This window comes from Paroedura picta, chromosome 1 (genome assembly GCF_049243985.1).
Source record: "Paroedura picta isolate Pp20150507F chromosome 1, Ppicta_v3.0, whole genome shotgun sequence".
NCBI classification, from domain to species: Eukaryota; Metazoa; Chordata; class Lepidosauria; order Squamata; family Gekkonidae; genus Paroedura; species Paroedura picta.
Window position 1 is genome coordinate 11441919 of NC_135369.1, and position 20736 is coordinate 11462654.

At 50.5% G+C, this 20736-nt stretch overlaps 1 protein-coding gene across 1 annotated transcript; it reads right to left on the minus strand.

Annotated features, from left to right (window-relative positions):
• Positions 1-4105: 4105 nt before the first annotated feature.
• RAB13 (RAB13, member RAS oncogene family) lies at positions 4106-18808 on the minus strand. Its single transcript, XM_077321415.1, has 8 exons — positions 18411-18808; positions 12947-13007; positions 12667-12727; positions 10438-10515; positions 9637-9726; positions 7173-7238; positions 6842-6892; positions 4106-4880 (listed from the first exon to the last, which is right to left on the minus strand). The coding sequence occupies exons 1-8, from the start codon at positions 18532-18534 to the stop codon at positions 4806-4808; spliced, it is 606 nt and encodes a 201-aa protein (XP_077177530.1). The 5' UTR covers positions 18535-18808; the 3' UTR covers positions 4106-4805.
• Between the last annotated feature and the right edge of the window lie 1928 nt (positions 18809-20736).

Consider the following 20736-nt stretch of genomic DNA (forward strand, 5'->3'; position numbering starts at 1 on the left):
TAGAAGTTTATGTAAGGACTGCACCGAAGTTTAAGAGAAGCCCGGCACGAAAAGTTGGAACCAACAGGCTCCTTTTTTTTTATACAGCTGCGCAAATCGAGGCACATAGAGGGAAAGGACCGGAGAATATGGCCATATACATGGCCCTTCCGAGGGAGGGTGTGTGCAAGCTGGCATTCACCAGGTACAGCCCTCCCCTTTCCATCCTAGAGTCTCACACCTGTTGAACTGTTGTCTTGAAAGCACAGCCAGCTGCGGCGTTCGAAGCCCAAGCCTGTATATTGTCTTAGCACAATTGCAATAAAAGTTGACCACACAGGAATGAAAGGGTGAATTCAGGTCGCAGTTCGGACCCACGGTTGCCTCAGGCTTTCCATTTATTTTATTTGTATTTTTATTATTATATTTATATACCGCCCTCCCAAGGCTGACTCAGCCGCCTTCCATCCTTCCGAGGTGGGAAAAATGAGTACCCAGCTTGCTGGGGGGTCAACGGTAATGACTGGGGAAGGCACTGGCAAACCACCCTGTATTGAGTCTGCCATGAAAACGCTGGAGGGCGTCACCCCAAGGGTCAGACATGACTCGGTGCTTGCACAGGGGATACCTTTACCTTTATCCCTGAGGGCTCAGGGCGGTTTACAGAAAACAGGGAGGATCCATCAAGATTAGTTCCCCCATGGGCTGAAAGGAGCTTAGTTAGCGAGAAAATGGCCTTTTTTTTTTATTTACCAGGTACAGGGAACACATTTCGGTTTCGAACCGGAACTGTCGATAATAACTACGATTGTATCTCTACAACCTTCCAGATTTCATGAACGAAGCATTCCACCATAGAGATGCCGTCGAATAGAGCGGCAACATTCTGCGTACCCCGGGTCGAGCCAATGGGAGGGCTTCCTCTTTTCTTCCGCCCGATAGGCGCTCTCGAAGCCAGGCGCGCGTTGCCATGGCGGCGGAGGCCGCGGGGCGTGGTCGCCCCTTGGCTGGCCCTTTTTAGAAAAGTCAATGGGAACGCCTTTCCTATTAGCATAAATTTGAATACATGCATGCGCCACCGGTAAAACGAGCCGGTTTGCATGGCATGGGAGGTCTTATTCAACAACTCTGTCAAGCTGCCAACCTCCAGCTGCTGCCTGGAGATCTCTGGGAAGTCCAACTGATCTCCAGACCAGGGAGCATCAGTTCTCCTGGAGAAAATGGCTGCTTGGGAGGGTGGGGCTTCTATGGCACTGAGGCCCCTCCCCCCCAAGCTCCCCCCCCCCAAATCTCCAAGAATGCCCCAACCCAGAGTTGGCAACTGTATTCCTTCCCCTGCAAACCTCTAGGGTTGCCAGCTCTGGGTTGGGAATTAACTGGAGACTTTGGGGGTGGAGTTGGGAGTGGGCGGGGCTTGGGGCAGGGAGGGGCTTCAGTGGAGTAAAGATTCCTGCTACTTACCCTTGCCAGTCAACATGGGCTTCCATCAGGAAATATTAGAAAGGCTACTAAATCTGGGCTTCTGAATAAAATCTTGGCATTAGGGGGGATGTGTCTCTGAGCCGTCACACAGTGAGGTTGCATTTCTTCTGCTAAAAGCAGCTGCCAAAGTAGGGTTGAAAACCCCTTGGTGACATCTGGAGCTCTCCAGCTATTGGGACTGCTCTCCGGGTCACCAAGATTAGTTCCCCCAGAGCAAATAGCAGCTTTGGGGGGGTGGGCAGGGGGGGCTTGTCGCCATTATACCCTCCCTTGGTGAAAGCCCACCTTTCCCAGGGTTCACCCCTATATCCCCATGCATTCCCCCCCCAGAGCTGGCAACCCTAAGCTAAAAAGACCTAAGCATGTGTCGGATACAGAAAGATACACTCTTTGCATTTCTCCAAGGAACCTGAGCAGGCACTAACGGTCCCCTTTTTCATCTTTGCAACCATCTTGTGATGTTGGGGACATATTGGTTTGCAGAAGACCACCCAGAGTTGTATTCTTGGTGTGAGCTTTCACATGTATGCACACTTTGACGTATTACGCTGATCCTGGATGCTTTCGGCTGATCCTGCACTGAGTCACTATTAACTGCTAACAAAAAGGCCATGAGCTAAGAGCATGCGATCCTGCACACAGAAAGAGATGCCTGTAATCAAGATGTTCATGAGGAGGGGAAGACAAAACAACACTGAAACCGAAGGCCATGGGAAAGCCTGTGGAAAGAGATTTGTCTTAGCCGATTCTAACCTGCTTTGTACGCATGCTTTCGGAATGATGCTCTATAGATAAGAACTAGTTAATATCATATGTGGCCTTTAGATGGCCAAACAAAAGTTCCAGTTTGAAGACAAGGAACAGGAAGTAGTATAAAAATCTGTGCTGGCATTGCTAGATAGAGATCAACGGAAGCCATGTGTCTGGTGGTCTCTTTCTTTGCACAAATTTATTTGTGCGTTATCTTTTGACCTCATGTCCCAATTCTTGGATGTGGAACTGGACAAGGCATTTGTCTGTAAACCCTCTAATCTGAATGTTTCAATCTCCCTTCCTACTTGGCCCAGAGAAGAGAATGCCTCTCATCTTTTTAAAAACGGCACTTTGTTTTTGGACCGAGAACTTCCAGAAGTGCAGGCAGGATTTCTAAGAGGCAGAGGAACTAGATTTCAAATTGCCAACATACGCTAGATCATGGAGAAAGCTAGGGAGTACCAGAAAAACTACTTCTGCTTCATTGACTATGCTAAAGCCTTTGATTGTGTGGAGCACAACAAATTGTGGCAAGTTCTTAAAGAGATGGGAATACCAGAGCATCTTATTTGTCTCTTGAGAAACCTATATGCAGGTCAAGAAGCAACAGTGAGAACTGGGCATGGAATCACTGATTGGTTCAAAATTGAGAAAGGAGTTCAGCAAGGCTATTGCCTTGCCTATTTAACTTGTATGCGGAGCACATCATGAGAAAGGCGGGATTAGAGGAGTCACAAATTGGGATCAAGATTGCAGGGAGAAACATCAACAACCTCAGATATGCAGATGATACCACTCTAATGGCAGAAAGAGGAACTAAAGAGCCTGTTGATGCGGGTGAAGGAGGAAAGTGCAAAAGTTGGGTTGAAACTCAACATCAAGAAAACAAAGATCATGGCATCCGGCCCTCTCAATTCCTGGCAAATAGATGGGGAAGAAATGGAGATAGTGACAGATTTTATTTTCCTGGGCTCCAAGATCACTGCAGATGGGGACTGCAGCAAAGAAATTAAAAGTGCTAGCTCCTGGGGAGGAAAGCTATGTTAAATCTAGACAGCATCCTAAAAAGCAGAGACGTCGCCCTGCCAACAAAAGTGCATTTAGTCAAGTCTATGGTATTCCTAGTATGGTTGCGAAAGTAGGACTATAAGGAAGACCGAGTGCCCAAGAATTGAGGCTTTTGAACTCTGGTGCTGGAGAAGACTCTTGCGAGTCCCTTGGACTGCAAGGCGAACAAACCAGTCAGTCCTAGAGGAGATCAGCCCTAACTTCTCTTTAGAAGGCCAGATCCTGAAGATGAAACTCAAATCCTTTGGCCACCTCATGAGAAGGAAGGACTCCCTGGAGAAGAGCCTAATGCTGGGAGCGATTGAGGGCAAAAGAAGAAGGGGACGACAGAGAATGAGGTGGCTGGATGGAGTCACTGAAGCAGTAGGTGCAAACTTAAACGGACTCCGGGGAAGGGTAGAGGACAGGAAGGCCTGGAGGATCATTGGCCATGGGGTTGCAGTGGGTCGGACACAACTTCGCACCTAACAACCCCTTGTTTTATGATGATGGCTTTGAGCAAACACCTTTTCCTTTTGAAACTGTCCCGCAACGTTAAAAAGACTGATTGAATTGAGCGTGCTCTTTGTAAAGAAAAACGTCTTATTATTGTTTTTAAAGCTCCTTAAGGTGCCTTTAAAAAACTTCCAAACATTCATGCTCTGAGCAGTGTGGTGGAAATAACAAGATAATTATTAATTAAACCCCCTCTTTGCATTAGCCTCGCCCTCTTGCTATGCTGTTTCCACAACACACCCAAACCCCTCCCTCAGCTCTTGTCAGGAGCAGTCAAGGGAGGGGGGGTGTTTCTTCCCACCTACCCCAAAGCTGCGGTTCCAACTGGTTTCGGCACAGAAGTAACTGCAAATATTTAATACTGTCAACGAATTACAAAAGGAGAGCAAGAGACGACACGTCTGCGGTTACATTTTCTGAGGATTCCAAGGCACATGTTTGAGGATCCTTTTGGAGAGACTTTCTAGGAAGAAGTCAGTTTGGTCCTCTCCCCTGAAGGATCCAGAAGCAGGTCAAAGTCTTTCCTATGGACTGTGCAGGACACGGCCTAACTGTAGTGTGAACAAATTCTCCCGATAGCACTGTGGTGTGAAGGCACCCTGCTAAGAAGCAGATAAGCAGGCTTAAGGGACAAGAGAGGACAATCCCGGGGGTTCACTTGCAGCCCCCTATGTCCTGACCCTGTGGTGGCTGGTTTCCCCTGGCTGATTCCCCCACATTTTAGGATCGATCTCGATCCTAGTTCGCACAACCCCCTCAATATTCAGTTGCAGGCATACTGAGGAAGCAGAAGGGAATGTTGAAGGGAGGAAGTCCCAGACTTGGAGTATCTGCCAGTATCTCAGATCCAGCCCTAAACTGGGTGGCAAGCTCTGAGGTTTTGTTAAGCAAAAAATTAGCCTCCTGTGCTGTCCCGGGGAGAACCTGGAGGCGTTTGGAATGGAAGGGAGTGACTGGCACACGGGTGCCCGATGCCAAGGCCCCAGGTGCCGTAGAGTAGCAAACAGCAGCTTCTGAGCAGCCGGCCGCTACACCAAGGAACATCTGCTGCTGGTGCTTTTCTGTGATCCTTTCAGTTCCACTTGCCCCTTGTTGATTGGACCCTGAAACAGGTAAGGGGGAAAGAAAATCGAAGTGAGATCCAAGCTGTAGCAGGGAAGCAATGCGATGTTACAAGGAGGCCCCATCAGCCGTGATCTGCCTCTGGAGAGAATATATTTGAGCTCCCAGCACAGAAATCCTAAGAATACCGTCCTGGGAGTAAGCCCCATGGAGTACACTTCAGAAGCACTCTGAGTAGACCAGCTTACGACTGCTTTGACAAGGACCTTTGCCCGGTTCAGAGCCTCCCTGCCCACACCAAACAAATACCATTTATTTATTTATCGTAGGATGGCGTTTGGGTGGTGCAGCCAGGAGATCGGCAGATGGTCTGGCAGCTGGGCAAGGATAGTTCGGAGATAATTTATCGTTGCCTGGCCTCTGTGTCATGACCCTAGGTTCCTTGGAGGAATGACAGCCCAAATCCTGGGAGGGCACCCATCCCAATACGAGCCAGGATCAGCTTTGCTTCTGAGGAGATCTGACGGGATCGGGCTTGCCTGGGCTACCCAGATCACAACGGCAGGTACAGTTTTGTTGAAGAACTGCTGGCATGCTTTGGAATTCTGAGCTCTCCAGCAGGAAGGAAAATCCCTGATGCCACAAAGGGTTATCGGGTTCTGACCCTATGGTGGCTGGTTCTCCCTTGCTGATTCTTCTGCATTTTAAGATGGATCTCCAGCCTAGTTCACACAATCCCCGGAATATTCATTTGCAGGCCTATTGAGGAACCACTCCCCACCCCACAGTATTTCTGTGATCAGTTTGGATGGTTGTCACCTGAGTTTGCTTTGTCTCCCCTTGGCCAGGCTAGATTATCTGTCGTCTGGATCCAACTGTGGAGTGGTGCGGTTCGAAACCTAGAGAAGGGGTAGCCAAACTATGGCTCTCCAGATGCCTAATGGACTACAGTTCCCATGAGACCTTGCCAGCACATGCTGGACCACAAAGATGTGTATGATAGATGCGTACGATAGATTCAAATGAGTAGACGTCCAGAGTCCAGCAGCACTTTTAAGACCAACAAAGATTTATTCAAGGAGTGAGCTTTCGAGGGCAAGCACTCTTCCTCAGACTATGCCTATGGACTACAGTTCCCATGAGCCCCTGCCAGCACTTTCTGGACCGCAGATGCCTATGGAGTATAGTTCCCATGAGTCCCTGCCAGCAAATGCTGGACAGCACAGAGGTCCAAGTACAACAGTTCCCATAAGCTCATGCCAGCACATGCTGGGCAGCACAGATGTCGATCGACTACAATTTCCATGAGCCCCTGACAGCACATGCTGGACAGCACAAATGTCCAAGGACTACAATTCCCACGAGACCATGCCACACATGTTGGCAGGGGCTTATGGGAATTGTAGTCCATGGATATCTGGAGAGCCACAGTTTGGTCACTCCTGGACTCCGGGGGGGGGGGGCAGAAAAAATACAGCCGTCCTTCCTTGATCATTTAACTGGACGGAGGGAGCTTTGAGTGTTGAAAGCTGATGCCCAGGAATATCTTGTTGGTCTTGAAGGGCCACCTGGACTTGAATCCAGCTGTCTCACTGCCGATAAACACGGCTGCCCTCTGAAACAAGCATGTTGACACTTACCTGGGAGTAAGGCCCATTCAATACAATGGAATCTTGAATGAATGAGCCCGAGGACCAGTCTGGACTTTGGGGAGATGCCTTTTGAGGCACTTACCTTCTGCTGCTGCGATTCAGGTAGCATTGATCTAACCCAGAGGGTCGGATCACTGGCAGTCTTCAAGCAAAGGTTGGATACACACTTTTCTTGGATTCTTTAGGATGCTTAGGGCTAATCCTGCGTAGAGCACGGGGTTGGACTAGATGGCCTGTGTGGCCCCTTCCAACTCTATGATTCTATAATCTCAAAAGTCCTCCCTGCTTCTCCCCTACCCGGCTTGGCTGGGCCACCCACTGAGAAACTTTTTCGAGAAATGGCCGCTCACCGATTTCTTGCTCGTTTTCAGAAGGATATCCCGGGCCAGAGTGTTGAAGGCCTATGGGAAAAAGAAGTGAGGAGGGGGAAAGAAAGACAGGAGGGGCTCAGTGAAGCGGCAGTGCTTCTCATGACTGCCTGAGGCTGATCCTGCCCTGAGCAGGGGGTTGGGCTAGATGGCCTCTATGGCCCCTTCCAGCGCTATGCATCTATTTCCCAACCTGGATCTGGCAGCCCTAATCGGCAGCACAGCCTGGGGCTGACCCCAAGGGATAGCCGTGGTTCTTTAGGGAGGATCTTCCCCTCGCCCACCCGGCGGTTTGCACGCGCTTGGGACTCACCTCTTCCACGTTCAAGCTGGATTTGGCGCTCGTCTCGAAGAACCGGATCCCATGCTCCTTGGACAGCTGTGGGGAACGAAGCGGGGCACGCTCAGAGCCAGACCCCCGCTAACCCCTCGGCAAAACTAAACCCGCATCCTGGATCCCAGTTTGGTGTAGTGGTTAGGAGTGCGGACTTCTAATCTGGCATGCCGGGTTCGATTCTGCTCTCTCCCACATGCAGCCACCTGGGTGACCTTGGGCTCCCCACAACACTGATAAAACTGTTCTGACCGAGCAGTGATATCAGCGCTCTCTCAGCCTCACCCACCCCACAGGGTGTCTGTTGTGGGGAGAGGAAGGGGAAGGCGACTGTAAGCCGCTTTGAGCCTCCTTCGGGTAGGGAAAAGTGGCATATAAAAACCAGCTCTTCTTCTTCAGTAATCTCAGAGCTTTCTCAGCCTCACCTCCCTCACAGGGTGTCTGTTGTGGGGAGAGGAAGGGAAGGTGAATGTAAGCCGCTTTGAGCCTCCTTCGGGTAGAGAAAAGCGGCCTATAAGAACCAACTCTTCTTCTTCTTCAGTAATCTCAGGGCTCTCTCAGCCTCTCCTCCCTCACAGGGTGTCTGTTGTGGGGAGAGGAAAGGGAAGGCGATTGTCAGCCGCTTTGAGCCTCCTTCTGGTAGGGAAAAGCGGCCTATAAGAACCAACTCTCCTTCTTCTTCAGTAATCTCAGGGCTCTCTCAGCCTCTCCTCCCTCACAGGGTGTCTGTTGTGGGGAGAGGAAAGGGAAGGCGATTGTCAGCCGCTTTGAGCCTCCTTCGGGTAGGGAAAAGCGGCATATAAGAACCAACTCTCCTTCTTCTTCTTCTTCCTCCAGTGAGCAAGAAGGGACCTCCATACTGCTGCTGCGGAGTCCTGAGCTGGACGGCCCAGGCTAATCTGATCTTGTCAGAGCTCACAAATTAAGAAGAGTTACTTCTTGGATGGGAGCGAACCAAAAAAGTCCAGGCTTGCTCTACAGAGGCAGGCAAGGGCCGACCACCTCTGTTCCCCTCTTGTCCCGAAAACCCCATAAGGGGTTGTCCAAAGTCGGCTACAACTCAGCAACACTTTCCTCCTCCGTGTCGGCCTCGTTCCCTGATCAAGAAGGAACATCTCCGCTACCACCGCTATTTAGGTGAGGCTCAATGGCGGAGTCCCTGCTTTCCAGATGGAAGGCCTCCAGCAGCTCCAGTTAAATAATCGGCTACCTGGCAATGTGTGAGACCTCGACCTGAGATCCTGGAGCGCCACTGCCCGTCAGAGGAGACAAGAGCCACCTTGATGGCCCTGTGCCACGAGTCGGTGTAAGGCAGCTTCCAGTCTGGGCCTCGTGTCCCTGAGGGACTGCCTCCTTGCCTACACCCTTCAAAGAGCTGCGTGCTCTTCTGCTTCCAACTGCTTGGTGATCCCGGGCCCCAAGGAAGCTCACTTGACCCCAACCAGGGCCAGAGCTTTCTTCGTCCTGGCCCCCCCCTGGTGGAACGAGCTTCCACAGGAGATCAGGGCCCTGATGGAACTAGAACAGTTCCGCAGGGCCTGCAAAAGGGAGCTCTTCCGGCAGGCATTTGGTTGAGGTCGACCAGAACCATGACCTTCCTTGGGGCTCCTGAGCCTCCCTCCCATGTAAATCATCAACTGAACTGTCCAGCCACAGGGCCGTCAGTATACTGCAGCTGAATTACTGTTCATGTCTGTTCCATTGTTCTACTATATCACTGTTTATTGATATCTACTGTTTAATATTACTGTTATTTATAGCCATCTTTTTCTGTATTGTTCCTGTTCCATTAAGTTCTATGTAAACTGCCCTGAGCCTCAGGGGAAAGCGGTATATAAATGTAAAACAAACAAACACATCTTTAACACTTAGCTTCTCTTAATATTTAATAGCTTCTCTTAATATTCTCTTAATAAAAATATATTAACACTTAGCTTCTCTTAATATTTAATATTTGAGCAGGCCTCCTGGGTGGAGCCAGTCCGCCCTCTGTTTCTAGTCCACGGTCCAATCAGGATGCGCACAGCTTTGTTGTGCTTTGCTGTGCACATCCTGATAGCCCTGCGGACCAGAAACAGAGGCTGGAGTGGACCCCAATGAACCTGGCAAGGGTCAGTCTGCCCTTGACCGCCACCAGGAGAGGAGATTGGTGGAGCTGGCCGGGGGGGGGGGGAGAAGGGAGTTCCCTGCCCCCAAAAGGCCCACCAAGGCTTGGAGAGACCAAGGGAGGCCTTTTCGGACCAGAGGGGAGTGCTGGTGGGAGGGCTGCTCAGGGAGGGGGACCGAGGAAAGGGGATGCTAGCGCCCATTGTATTTACAGATGCAACGGGCTTTAAATCTAGTAAGTAAATAAATGTGCGTATAGATTCAACATTTACACTCTGCCCCTCAAAGAAACCCTGTTCTCCCACCCTGATATCCTCTTTCGACCATGTGCTGATACCTTTTCTGCTCGATCCCGGGGCACCTTGCGCTTGGCTTCCATGTCACACTTGTTCCCCAGCAATAGGCGCTCGACGCCAGCAGAAGCGTTCTGTGAAAGAGGCACAGAAAGGGACGTCAGCAGAGCTTAAGTATGCAAAGGAGGAGCAGGGCACCAACTGCTTAAGGAATGACATCGTTTTATTGAGAAGCAACAAGAAGAAACAGCCATGTGAAGAAGAGGGGAGAGGGATAGGCCTAACAGTCTAACTGACTAATTGTTGTTCTGGAGGAAAGCAGGGAAAACAGGCTTCCTCGGGAGGTGGTGGGTTCTCCATCTTTGGAGATTTTTAAACATAGGCTGGAGAGCCCTCTGACGGAGAAGCTGATCCTGGGAAGGTTCAAGGGGGTGGCAGGTTACAGTGGATGAGCGATACAGTTGGGAGTGTCCTGCATAGTTCAGTGGGTTGGACTAGATGACCCAAGAGATCCCTTCCAACTCTATGATTCTATGATTCTAGAGAGGAGGTGCGCTCAAAGGAGCCGGAAGTCTCCAATTGAACCAATCAAGACACTGAAGGCGAGAGAAGGCGCCCTAATCTGAATATGCTAACTACATATCTCCTCTGATGCCCCCTCTAGGGTATTCTTCACATATGCTGCTGAATCATGCACACCCCAGATGTTGCATATTCCATCAGGGAAGTCCACCTCTTGCCTGGGTGGCCACATGAATGCTACCATCTTCTTTTCAACCACCCACTTTTCATGCACAATTTTTAACCGTCTTTCCATAATTCCTCCATTGCTCTTGACCACTTACCTCCTTGATGCTCTTCATCCAGTTCTGGATGTTCTCGAAGGATTTGTCGTCGGTGATATCGTATACGAGGATAATCCCCTGAGGAGAAGGCATGAATTACGGAGGGAGGAAGCTCCACGTTAAGGAATGGTCTCGTTCCTTGCCATTTGACACTATCTGCCCAGGCACGCACTTGAATACCCCCAAACCCCACACCCCTTTGGGCTCTACCATTCTCCGGACTATCCTTTTGAAGTGCGGCCTGTATTCTGTGCCTTTCAGGATGCTTCTCATAACAATCACAGCCGTCCCCATCAAGAGACTTGGGTGGCTTCTGCTTTTATTGAATAAACACAAGCCAGTGTGGTGTCATGGTTAAGAGCTCAGCAGCTTCTCATCTGGAGGGCTGGGTTTGATTTCCTGCTCATCCACATGCAGCCAGCTGGGTGACCTTGGGCTAGACACAGTCCCATTAGAACTGTTCTCACAGAGCAGTTCTGTCAGAGCTCTCTCAGCCCCACCGCCCTCACAGGGTGTCTGTTGTGGGGAGAGGAAGGGAAGGCAATTGTCAGCTGCTTTGAGACTCCTTTGCGTATTGAAAAGTGGGATATTAAAACTAACTCTTCTTCTGCTTCAAATTTCTGATTCTTGTTTTATGCTTATTGCATTCTATTATTGTTATCGTATTGGAATTATTATTGTAATATTACTTTTGTATAATTGTATTCAGAGCCAGCTTGATGCCGTGGTTAAGATTGGCTGCCTGCAATCTGGAGAACCAAGTATGATGTCCTGCTTCTCCACAGGCAGCCAGCCGGGTGACTGGAGAACAGTCACAGTCCTGTTAGAGCTGTTCTCACAGAGCAGTTCTGTCAGAGCGTCTCACTCTCAACTCCTTCACAGGGTGTCTCTTGCGGGGAGAGGAAAGGGAAGGTGAATGTAAGCCCCTTTGAGATTTACGAGACCTTGGGCCAATCTGTTCTGTCTGAGCTCTCTCAGTGCTAAAGGGAGGGAAATCAATGCAGATCGACAGACATGCAGGAGGAAAACCAGGGAAAACACCCGTGATTAATAGGCCCTAAGCCTTCCTCTGTAGTAGTGACATCTGAGGCAAAGCTCACTTCATCAGAAGCCAGGGTGAGTCAGAGCTCACTTTATCAGATGCAGGAGCGCTTGTGTCATCAGTAAAGCTCTGACTCACAAAAGCTAGGAATAAATTTCCTTGCCTTTAGGGTGCCCCTGGAACCTTGTTTTAATTTTGCTCCTGCAGCCTGACGTAACTATTATCACCAGCCTGGGATCGGGGAGTCCCAGCTTCAAATGTGCCCCCTGCCACGAACCTGACTGGGTTCACTTTATGCCAAAAGCCCCCTCTCAGTCCAGTCTACTTTGCAGGGTTGTGGTGAGGATAAAAGTGAAGGAAGGGAGAGACAGACAGCTCCTCCAGGAAGGGTGGGCTAAAACACACCGATGAATGGTCAAGATTCAGGGATGGCTTGGAGAAAGTGCCAGGCATGGAATGTCTTCTAGCAGTAAGGTCAGTGAGAGATTCAGGGGACAGGAGAGAACATTGCAGAAAACAGAATGAAATTCATAGAAGATGCTGCCACAAGTTGTGGCAGAGATCTGCTATCTCGGTTGGCTTTTACAAACGGGTTAAGACTGATCCAGGGGGGAAAAGATGGGTGGTTACAGACTGAAGCCATGCGAGCAAAGAAAAGCCTGCCAGTCCCAAGGCAGTCTACCTTCAACCACTATTTGCTTGAAAACACAAAGTAAATGAGAGGTCTAGGCTTTCGGCCTTTTCAGGCTTCTGGGAAGTGCAGGGGCAGCAGAAAGCCCGCCCAGGTGGTCCTAGGTGTCAGTCCGACAGACAGGTTGTTCTTCGGAGCTTGGATGATAGGGGGCTTTCTCAAGACCCTTCCCTGTGAAAATGAGATCCCCTACCCACCTGGAAAGATTCTTTCTCAGTGAGTAGAAGTTGGTTTTTATACCCTGATTTTTTCCCCTTCCTCTCCCCATAATAGGTGCCCTGTGAGGGAGGTGGGGCTGAGGGAGCTCTGACAGAACTCCTCTGTGAAAACAGCTTCTATCAGGGCTGTGACCAGCCAGAGGTCACCCAAGGTCACCCAGCTGGCTGCCCGTGGAGGAGGAGCGGGGCATCAAACCCAGCTCGCCAGATTAGAAGCTGCCGCCCTTAACCACCACGCCACGCTGGCTCTCGAGGGGGACCAGGGGATAATTCCGTACCATGGCTCCCCTGTAGTACGCCGTGGTGATGGTTTTGAAGCGTTCCTGCCCAGCCGTGTCCCTGCAAGGAAACGAAATACAAAGTCACCCCGATTCGAGGCCATAAAACCACCTCCCCTCCAATCCCGTTTCTCATTTCCTCCTCACCCTCATCCCGAATCAATACCACGTCCTCGGGATCAACTGAACACTCCGTCGGGAAGCGCCTTGGGGCAGGGACTTTCCTTTGGAGCCCCTCTCCCCCCCCACACACACACACAAACACGCTCCCGACACTTACCAAACCTGCAGCTTGATCCTCTTACCCCCTATCTCCACCGTCCGGATTTTAAAATCGATCCCTAGATAGGAGAGAAGGCGTTAGAGGCTACACGTAGGGGATCACGCCTTTTGCCCCTGCTTAATTAATCCGGTTCCATTGTGCACACGCCCCACCTCCCCAGTCGGAGCTCCACTGCACATGCAACCAAGGCAGGGATGAAGTGGAAACGGGGATGGGGCGGTGGGTGTCTCCTTTTCCGGCCTCCCGCAACCTTTCCCGAAACACTGCAAGCAAACGGCCCGAGACCACTGCAGGGCCATCGGGTTCTCTGTGGGCAGAGTTTAAATAGACCAAGGGGAGTCCAGCACCCAGCTCAAAAGGACAAAATAGTTTCATTGAGAAGAAAAGGAAACTTTGTCTAGAAAAAGGAGAGAGAGAGAGAGACAGAGACACAGAGAGACAGAGACCTAACTGTCTGCCATGTAATTTGGGTTTTGTTTGGATGTCGCAGGGCCAGGTGAATCTTCCTCTTGCATGATCCTCAGACATAAGAACAAGAGAGAAGCCATGTTGGGTCAGGCCAATGGCCCGTCCAGTCCAGCACTCTGTGTCACTCAGTGGCCAGGACCCAGGGGCCATCAGGAGGTCAAACAGCCGAGTCAGAACTCCAGAAACATCATGCCCAGATCAAGGGAGGTGATGGTACCACTTTACTCTGCTCTGGTTCGGCCTCACTTGGAGTCCTGTGTTCGGTTTTGGGCACCCCAGTTGAAGAGGGATGTTGACAAACTGGAACGTGTCCAGAGGAGGGCAAGAAAGATGGTGAGGGGTTTGGAGACCAGGATGTATGAAGAAAGGTTGGGGGAGCTTGGTCTGTTTAGCCTGGAGAGGAGACGACTGAGAGGGGATCTGATAGCCATCAAGTATTTAAAAGGCTGCCCTGTAGAGTAGCGATCCCCAACCCGTGGGCCGCGGACCACATGTGGTCCATCGACTAATTGGAGGTGGACCGCGAAGAACGCCTTCTCCCCCCCCCCCCCCGGCCCTTTACAACACACTTCGGGTGTCCTTGTCTCCCATCACTCCCAGATGGGACTATCTCGTTGCAGAGAAACAAGCTCAGGGTTCCCATTGATTTGTCATTGTCATGAGTTAAAATTTCCATGAAAATAAAATTTTCCTTATGTTCACTGTTGTGGCGTGTCTGTATCTTATTTTGAAGGGATGTTTAAACATTACCATAGCGACCAGAGTCAGAGAGCGTTAGGGCAGTGGGCCTCAGTAAAATTGTCAAGCGTTGAGTGGTCCCCGGTGATAAAAAGGTTGGGGACCACTGCTGTAGAGGATGGAGCAGAGTTGCTCTCTCTTGCACCAGAACGAATGGGATGAAATTAATTCAAAAGAAATTCCACCTAAACATCCGGAAGAAGTTCCTGACAGTCAGAGCGGTTTCTCAGTAGAACAGGCTTCCTCGGGAAGTGGTGGGTTCTCCTTCCTTTGAGATTTTCAAACAGAGGCTGGAGAGCCATCTGACGGAGAGGCTGATTCTGTGAAGGCTCAAGGGGGTGGCAGGTGACAGTGGATGAGCAATAGGGTTGTGAGTGTCCTGCATGGTGCAGGGGGTTGGACTAGATGACCCAGGAGGCCCCTTCAAACTCTACGATTCTATGATCCTCTGATCCTCTAATTCTATCATCCCACCGTGGCATCCCAAGCACCAAAAAGACAGAGCATCCCTGCTCTAGACAGCGTGTCCTCTCTATTCCTTGTGGCTAAGAGCCATTGATGGACCTCTGCTCCAGACGTTTCCCTGATCCCCTCTTGAAATTGTCTGTGCCTGTAGCTGCCCCCACTTCCTGTGGCAATGAATTCCACAGGTTCGTGACTCTCTGTGTGAAAAGTCCCATCAAGGGAACCTACAAACGTTTGGTGGCAGGACCGATGCTCCAGCCAAGACACCCGAGCGACTAAATGAAGCAGCCATGAGAATGTATTCATTTATCATCCTCCTTTCTCTCTGAGACGCGAAGTGGATTATGGGATGTAAAACCAAGCAATCTGAGAACACAAGGCTGGAGGTGAGTAATGCAAAGAGACCAGGATTACAGGATTAGCAGAGACACGATAAGGAATACGGGAAGTGGAATAGGAGGTACAAGGCAGGCAAAAGCAAATGAATCCTAGAAGAATGGTTACTACAGAATCCTGGCCTATTATAAAGGTGCTCCCTTATAGAATCATAGAATCATAGAGTTGGAAGGGGCCACACAGGCCATCTAGTCCAACCCCCTGCTCAACGCAGGATCAGCCCTAAGCATCCTAAAGCATCCAAGAAAAGTGTGCATCCAACCTTTGCTTGAAGACTGCCAGTGAGGGGGAGCTCACCACCTCCTTAGGCAGCCTATTCCACTGCTGGACTACTCTGACTGTGAAAATTTTTTTCCTGATATCTAGCCTATATCGTTGTACTTGAAGTTTACTTACTACAGGTCCCTTTGAAAAATGCTCCCCTGCAGAAGAAGAAGAGTTGGTTTTTATACCCAGCGTCTCACAACTCAAAGGAGCCTCAAAGGAGCTTACAATCGCCTTCCCTTCTTCTCCCCTGTGAGGGAGGTGGGGCTGCGAGAGCTCTGAGAGAACTGAGACTGGGTGAAGGTCACTCAGCTGGCTGCACATGAACGAGGAAGAGGTAATCCAACCCAGTTCTCCAGATTAGAGGCTGCCATTTTTAACCGCCACACCATGCTGGACACCATCCTGCCCACACAAATGGTTAGCTCCGTGGGTTCGGAGACCTGGGCGCTGTGAGTGCATTTCAGCGCTTTATTGTGACCCCAGCTAGACAGTACAGAGAACTAAAACTGAACCGAAACTCCAAAATCCTCGACTTATATACAAGACAAAACAGTAGATCTTCCCACCAGGTTAAACTGACTGGATCCGGCAATTGGGATGAAGCCACGCGCTGGCTGATTACTGTGCAGGGTAGGATCCTGCCGAGGACCTCAAGCTCGGTCCTCGGCGGATCTACAGACACGACACGGATCAAGGCCCTGCAGCCAGCAAGGGTTTGGTTTGGAGCTGGCCAAGGCAGGGATCAGAGTACTGGGCCTGAACCAGCCCTACCCTGTCCCAGTTGCGTTATGGAGTCATTAATCCTATTTTAGCAGCCTTGACGATGTACCCCTGGCCTAGTTAGGAAACTGGTTTGGTAGAACCTCCTCCACTTCCCGCTCTGTCACGCCTAGGATACACGTTACAATTACCACGTTATATGGTCTTTCCTAACTTCTGGTGGTTCTGACTGCTGGATTTTCAGGCTCGGTTCGGGGATGGAGGGTGGATTTCTTTTAGAATCATATAATCATAGAGTTGGAAGGGGCCATACAGGCATCGAGTCCAACCCCCTGCTCAATGCAGGATCATAGAATCATAGAGTTGGAAGGGCCATATGGGCCATCTAGTCCAACCCCCTGCTCAACGCAGGATCAGCCCTAAGCATCCTAAAGCATCCAAGAAAAGTGTGTCTCCAACCTTTGCTTGAAGACTGCTAGGCCAGGAATTCTCATTAGATAGGGGGTGGGGGTGGGGGTGGCAGCTCACAGAGTCAGCAAGCAAAAGGGAAAATTTGTTTTCAGGAGCCGAGCATTTCTGAACACTGGTCAATGGGGGAGTTACTGTATTAAAAGGAAGGTACAGAGGAGAGCGATGAGGATGATCTGGGGCCAAGGGACCAAGCCCTGTGAAGACAGGTTGAGGGATTTGGGAATGTTCAGCCTGGAGAAAAGGAGGTTGAGAGGGGACATGATAGCCCTCTTTAAGTATTTGAAAGGTTGTCACTTGGAGGAGGGCAGGATGCTGTTTCTGTTGGCTGCAGAGGAGAGGACACGCAGTAATGGGTTTAAACTACAAGTACAATGATATAGGCTTGATCTCAGGAAAAAAAATGTTCACAGTCAGAGTAGTTCAGCAGTGGAATAGGCTGCCTAAGGAGGTGGTGAGCTCCCCCTCACTGGAAGTCTTCAAGCAAAGATTGGATGCACACTTTTCTTGGATGCTTTAGGATGCTTAGGGCTGACCCTGCATTGAACCTAGATGGCCTGTATGGCCCCTTCCAACTCTATGGTTCTATGATTCTATGAGGGCAATCTGAGCTCCATTCCCAATGTTTGGACTTCCCAAAAGCATCCTGCTGACCGCTATGGGAAGTCAGGCACATTATGCTTGTGGGGGAAACCCCTGTGCATAAGAAGCCATGGAAGGTCTCCCTCACCAAAGCGATTCTTAGGCTGTTCCCTTGGATGACTGACAACAGAGCCTCCCTATTTTGAGGCAGTGTATCTCCAAACGCCAAGGATCGCTGGAAGGTGCCGAGAGGGAGACGTTCCCAACCTTCTGGGAGGGCTTAATGATAAAGAAATGATTTATTATTATATGTGTTGTGACTAGCCCTGAACCCTGAGTGGGTTATAAATAACAACAAAGACATCGCTTCCCATTGGCCCCCCAAGCCTCCCCCCTCCTACTACGACTGCTACGAATTTGACCAACCCACTGGGTCCCAGTAAGAGCTGAGCTGAGGCTCCTTACAGTATACACAATTATTTAATGTTATTGCTGTTGTTATTATTATGTTAATGTTATTGTTGTTATTCACCTTGCTGTTACTATAAATCAGGGGTAGTCAAACTGCGGCCCTCCAGATGTCCATGGACTACAATTCCCAGAAGCCCCTGCCAGCATTTGCTGGCAGGGGCTTCTGGGAATTGTAGTCCATGGACATCTGGAGGGCTGCAGTTTGACTACCCCTGCTATAAATGATGTTACCTGTATCCTTTTCTTGTCTCACATAAACCGCCCTGAGCCGATAGATAGATAGATAGATAGATAGATAGATAGATAGATAGATAGATAGATAGATAGATAGATAGATAGATAGATAGATAGATAGATAGATAGATAGATAGATAATCCCTGTTTCAATGCTTTAAAAGTTTTAAGATTATTTGAAGAAATGGGGGGGGATGCATACTTCAATGAATATATTCATTTATAAAAAGGTAGCAGCAGCTGCCTTAGACTGAATCAAACCTCTGGGCCACTGAGTATTGCCTACTCAGGCTGGCAGCTGCAGTTCTCTAGGGTCTCAAGACTCAGGCTGGCAGCAACTCCCCAGCATTTGGCATCATTGACTTATTGATTATCTTTTCCCAGTGCCAGTCCCAGGAACTGAACCAGAGAACTTGCGCCTGCCAAAGCAGAGGCTCCCCCCGCTGAGCCCCAGTCCTTCTCCAGGGATTCAGGCGGAGGGAGGTCCTGCCCATCACCCACCGCCTGACCCCTTTTGGCTGGAGATGCCGGGGATCGAACCGGGGACCTTCTGCACGCCAAGCGGCGTCTCTGCCGCGGAGCCACGGCGCCAAGCGCTCTCCTAGCCCTGATCATGCGGGACCCGGCGGGCGAGGCGCGGGCGCCCACTCACCGATGGTGCTGATGTAGGTGCCGCTGAAGTTGTCCTCGGCGAAGCGGATGATGAGGCAGGTCTTGCCCACGCCGCTGTCCCCGATCAGCAGCAGCTTGAAGAGGTGGTCGTAGGACTTGGCCATGGCGGGGCCCCGCTTCCTGGCACGGCTGGCCTGGCCTGGCGAGGGGACTGCGGGGCCCGAAAGCTGGGAGCGCCCAGGGCTGGCTCCGCCTCCGCCGCCTCTTCCTCCTGCTCTCCGGCGGCCGGACAGACCACTCCCCCGCCGCCTTCCCACTCGGGCCGGGGAAGGGGCAGAGGGAGGGAGAAGAGGGACCTTCCCCTCGGGCAGGGAGGGGCTGGTCCCCGGCTCTGGGCTCGGGGGCTCCGGACCACCCCCAGATCCCCCAGGAATCTTGGGGCCCCTCCATTGGCCAGGAGATCTGGAGGGAAGGGAAAGAGAGGATCGGATTGAGCGCAGAAGTTTAGCGGCGCCCGCAACTTGATTCCAACGTCGACAAAACTTTTTTTTTCCCCGTGGAGTTGAGATCCAGTTCTTCACTGGGGTGGGTGTTTTCCTAAGGAGGTGCGGGAAACAGAGGGATAAAGCAGGAAGGGGAAAGGGGATGGATAGAAGAAGAAGAAGAAGAAGAAGAAGAAGAAGAAGAAGAAGAAGAAGAAGAAGAAGAAGAAGAAGAAGAAGAGTTTCGTTTTATATCCTGCTTTTCACTCCCCGAAGGAGTCTCAGAACAGCTTGCAATTGCCTTTCCTTCCTCTCCCCACAATTCAGAGTGACTCGAAGTCAAATAAGGAGGGCATCCCTGAATATGCTAAGCCAGTAAAACCTTGGAATATGCCGGAGAAGCCCCAAGCTGTTTCCAAACCATGCCTTGGGGTGAGGAATTCCTTCTCCCTAACTAGAAGAAGGGGGTTATTATTAGTTTGTTTCTATACTGTCCTCCCAGCCAGCCGGCTCAAGGCTCAGTTTTATGAGCCGGTTTGGTGTAGTGGATAGGAGTGCAGACTTCTGATCTGGCAAGCCGGGTTCGATTCTGCACTCCCCCACATGCAGCCAGCTGGGTGGCCTTGGGCTCCCCCCAGCACTGAGCAAACTGTTCTGACCAGGCAGTGATATCAGGGCTCTCTCAGCCTCACCTCCCTCACAGGGTATCTGTTGTGGAGAGAGGAAAGGGAAGGCAATTTTAAGCTGCTTTGAGACTCCTTCCGGTACAGAAAAGCGTCATATAAGAACCAACTCTTCTTCTTCTTTTATACCTTGCTTTTCACTATGCAAAGGAGTCTCAAAGCGGCTTACAGTCGCCTTCCCTTCCTCTCCCCACAGCAGACACCCTGTGAGGGAGGTGGGGATGAGAGAGTTCTGAGTAGGTAGATAAATGACATTTACAGGTTCCCCAACTTCAGGGTGGGAAATTCCTGGATATTTTGGGGTAGTGAGAAGCCACTAGGCTGATGGATACAAAAATATCACCACATATATTTATTAAATAAGCTATTAATATATTTTAAAGTGCCATAAGAAGGGAACACTTCTTTTCCCTGTAGGTCACAAACATCTGCCAGTGGTTGTGGAGAAGGGGCAATTTTGGGAGGGCTTTCACTTTGGATTTATCCAGGGGTGGGTGGCTAAAGTGTGGTTCTCCAGGTAGCAATGGACTACACTTACCATGAGCCCCTGCCAATTAGCCATGCCAGCAGGGGCTCATGGGAATCATAGTCCATTGACATATGGAGAGCCAGTTTGGTCACCAGACTATGGTTCTGATCTTGTTATAAGAGGGATCTCCAACTTGGTGCTCATGTGCCTAACCCCTATATTGAAATGTACGGAGCCAGGTATGGATCCCAGCAAGGCTTCTAAGTGGCCACTGGAGATTCGCTTGGTTGCACAGTTTTTAAAAAATGTGCTGCGGTGACACCTGCCACAAAAGCAATGCAGCTCTTCACTGAGTGACCAAACGTAATAGTGGTAGCCATTTTGTTGCCGGTTACGCCTCCCGCAGCGACCATTTTGTATCAGCCATCTTGCAGCAGAACCCAACCACCACACAATCAGTTCCCCTGGAGAAAATGGAAGCTTTGGTGGGTGGGCTCTGTGCCAGGGTCGGCCAAACTGGCTCTCCAGGTGTCCATGGACTATAATTCCCATGAGCCCCAGGGTGTGTTGGCAGAGGCTCATGGGAACTGTAGTCCATGAACATCTGGAGAGCCACCGTTCGGCCGCCCCTGTCTATGGCATCATATCCAGCTGAGGTCCCTGTATTCCACAGGCTCCATACCCAAATCTCCAGGAGTTTCCCAACCTGGAGCTGGCAACCCTGCATCCCCA

Coding starts and splice junctions, on each gene's coding strand:
- RAB13 (XM_077321415.1), bottom strand. CDS start 18,534: ATGGCCAAGTCCTACGACCACCTCTTCAAGCTGCTGCTGATCGGGGAC. Junction 10,516..12,666: donor CGTACTACAGGGGAGCCATG/GTACGGAATTAT, acceptor CCTTCTCCTCAG/GGGATTATCCTCGTATACGA. Junction 7,239..9,636: donor CCCGGGATCGAGCAGAAAAG/GTATCAGCACAT, acceptor CGTTCCCCACAG/CTGTCCAAGGAGCATGGGAT.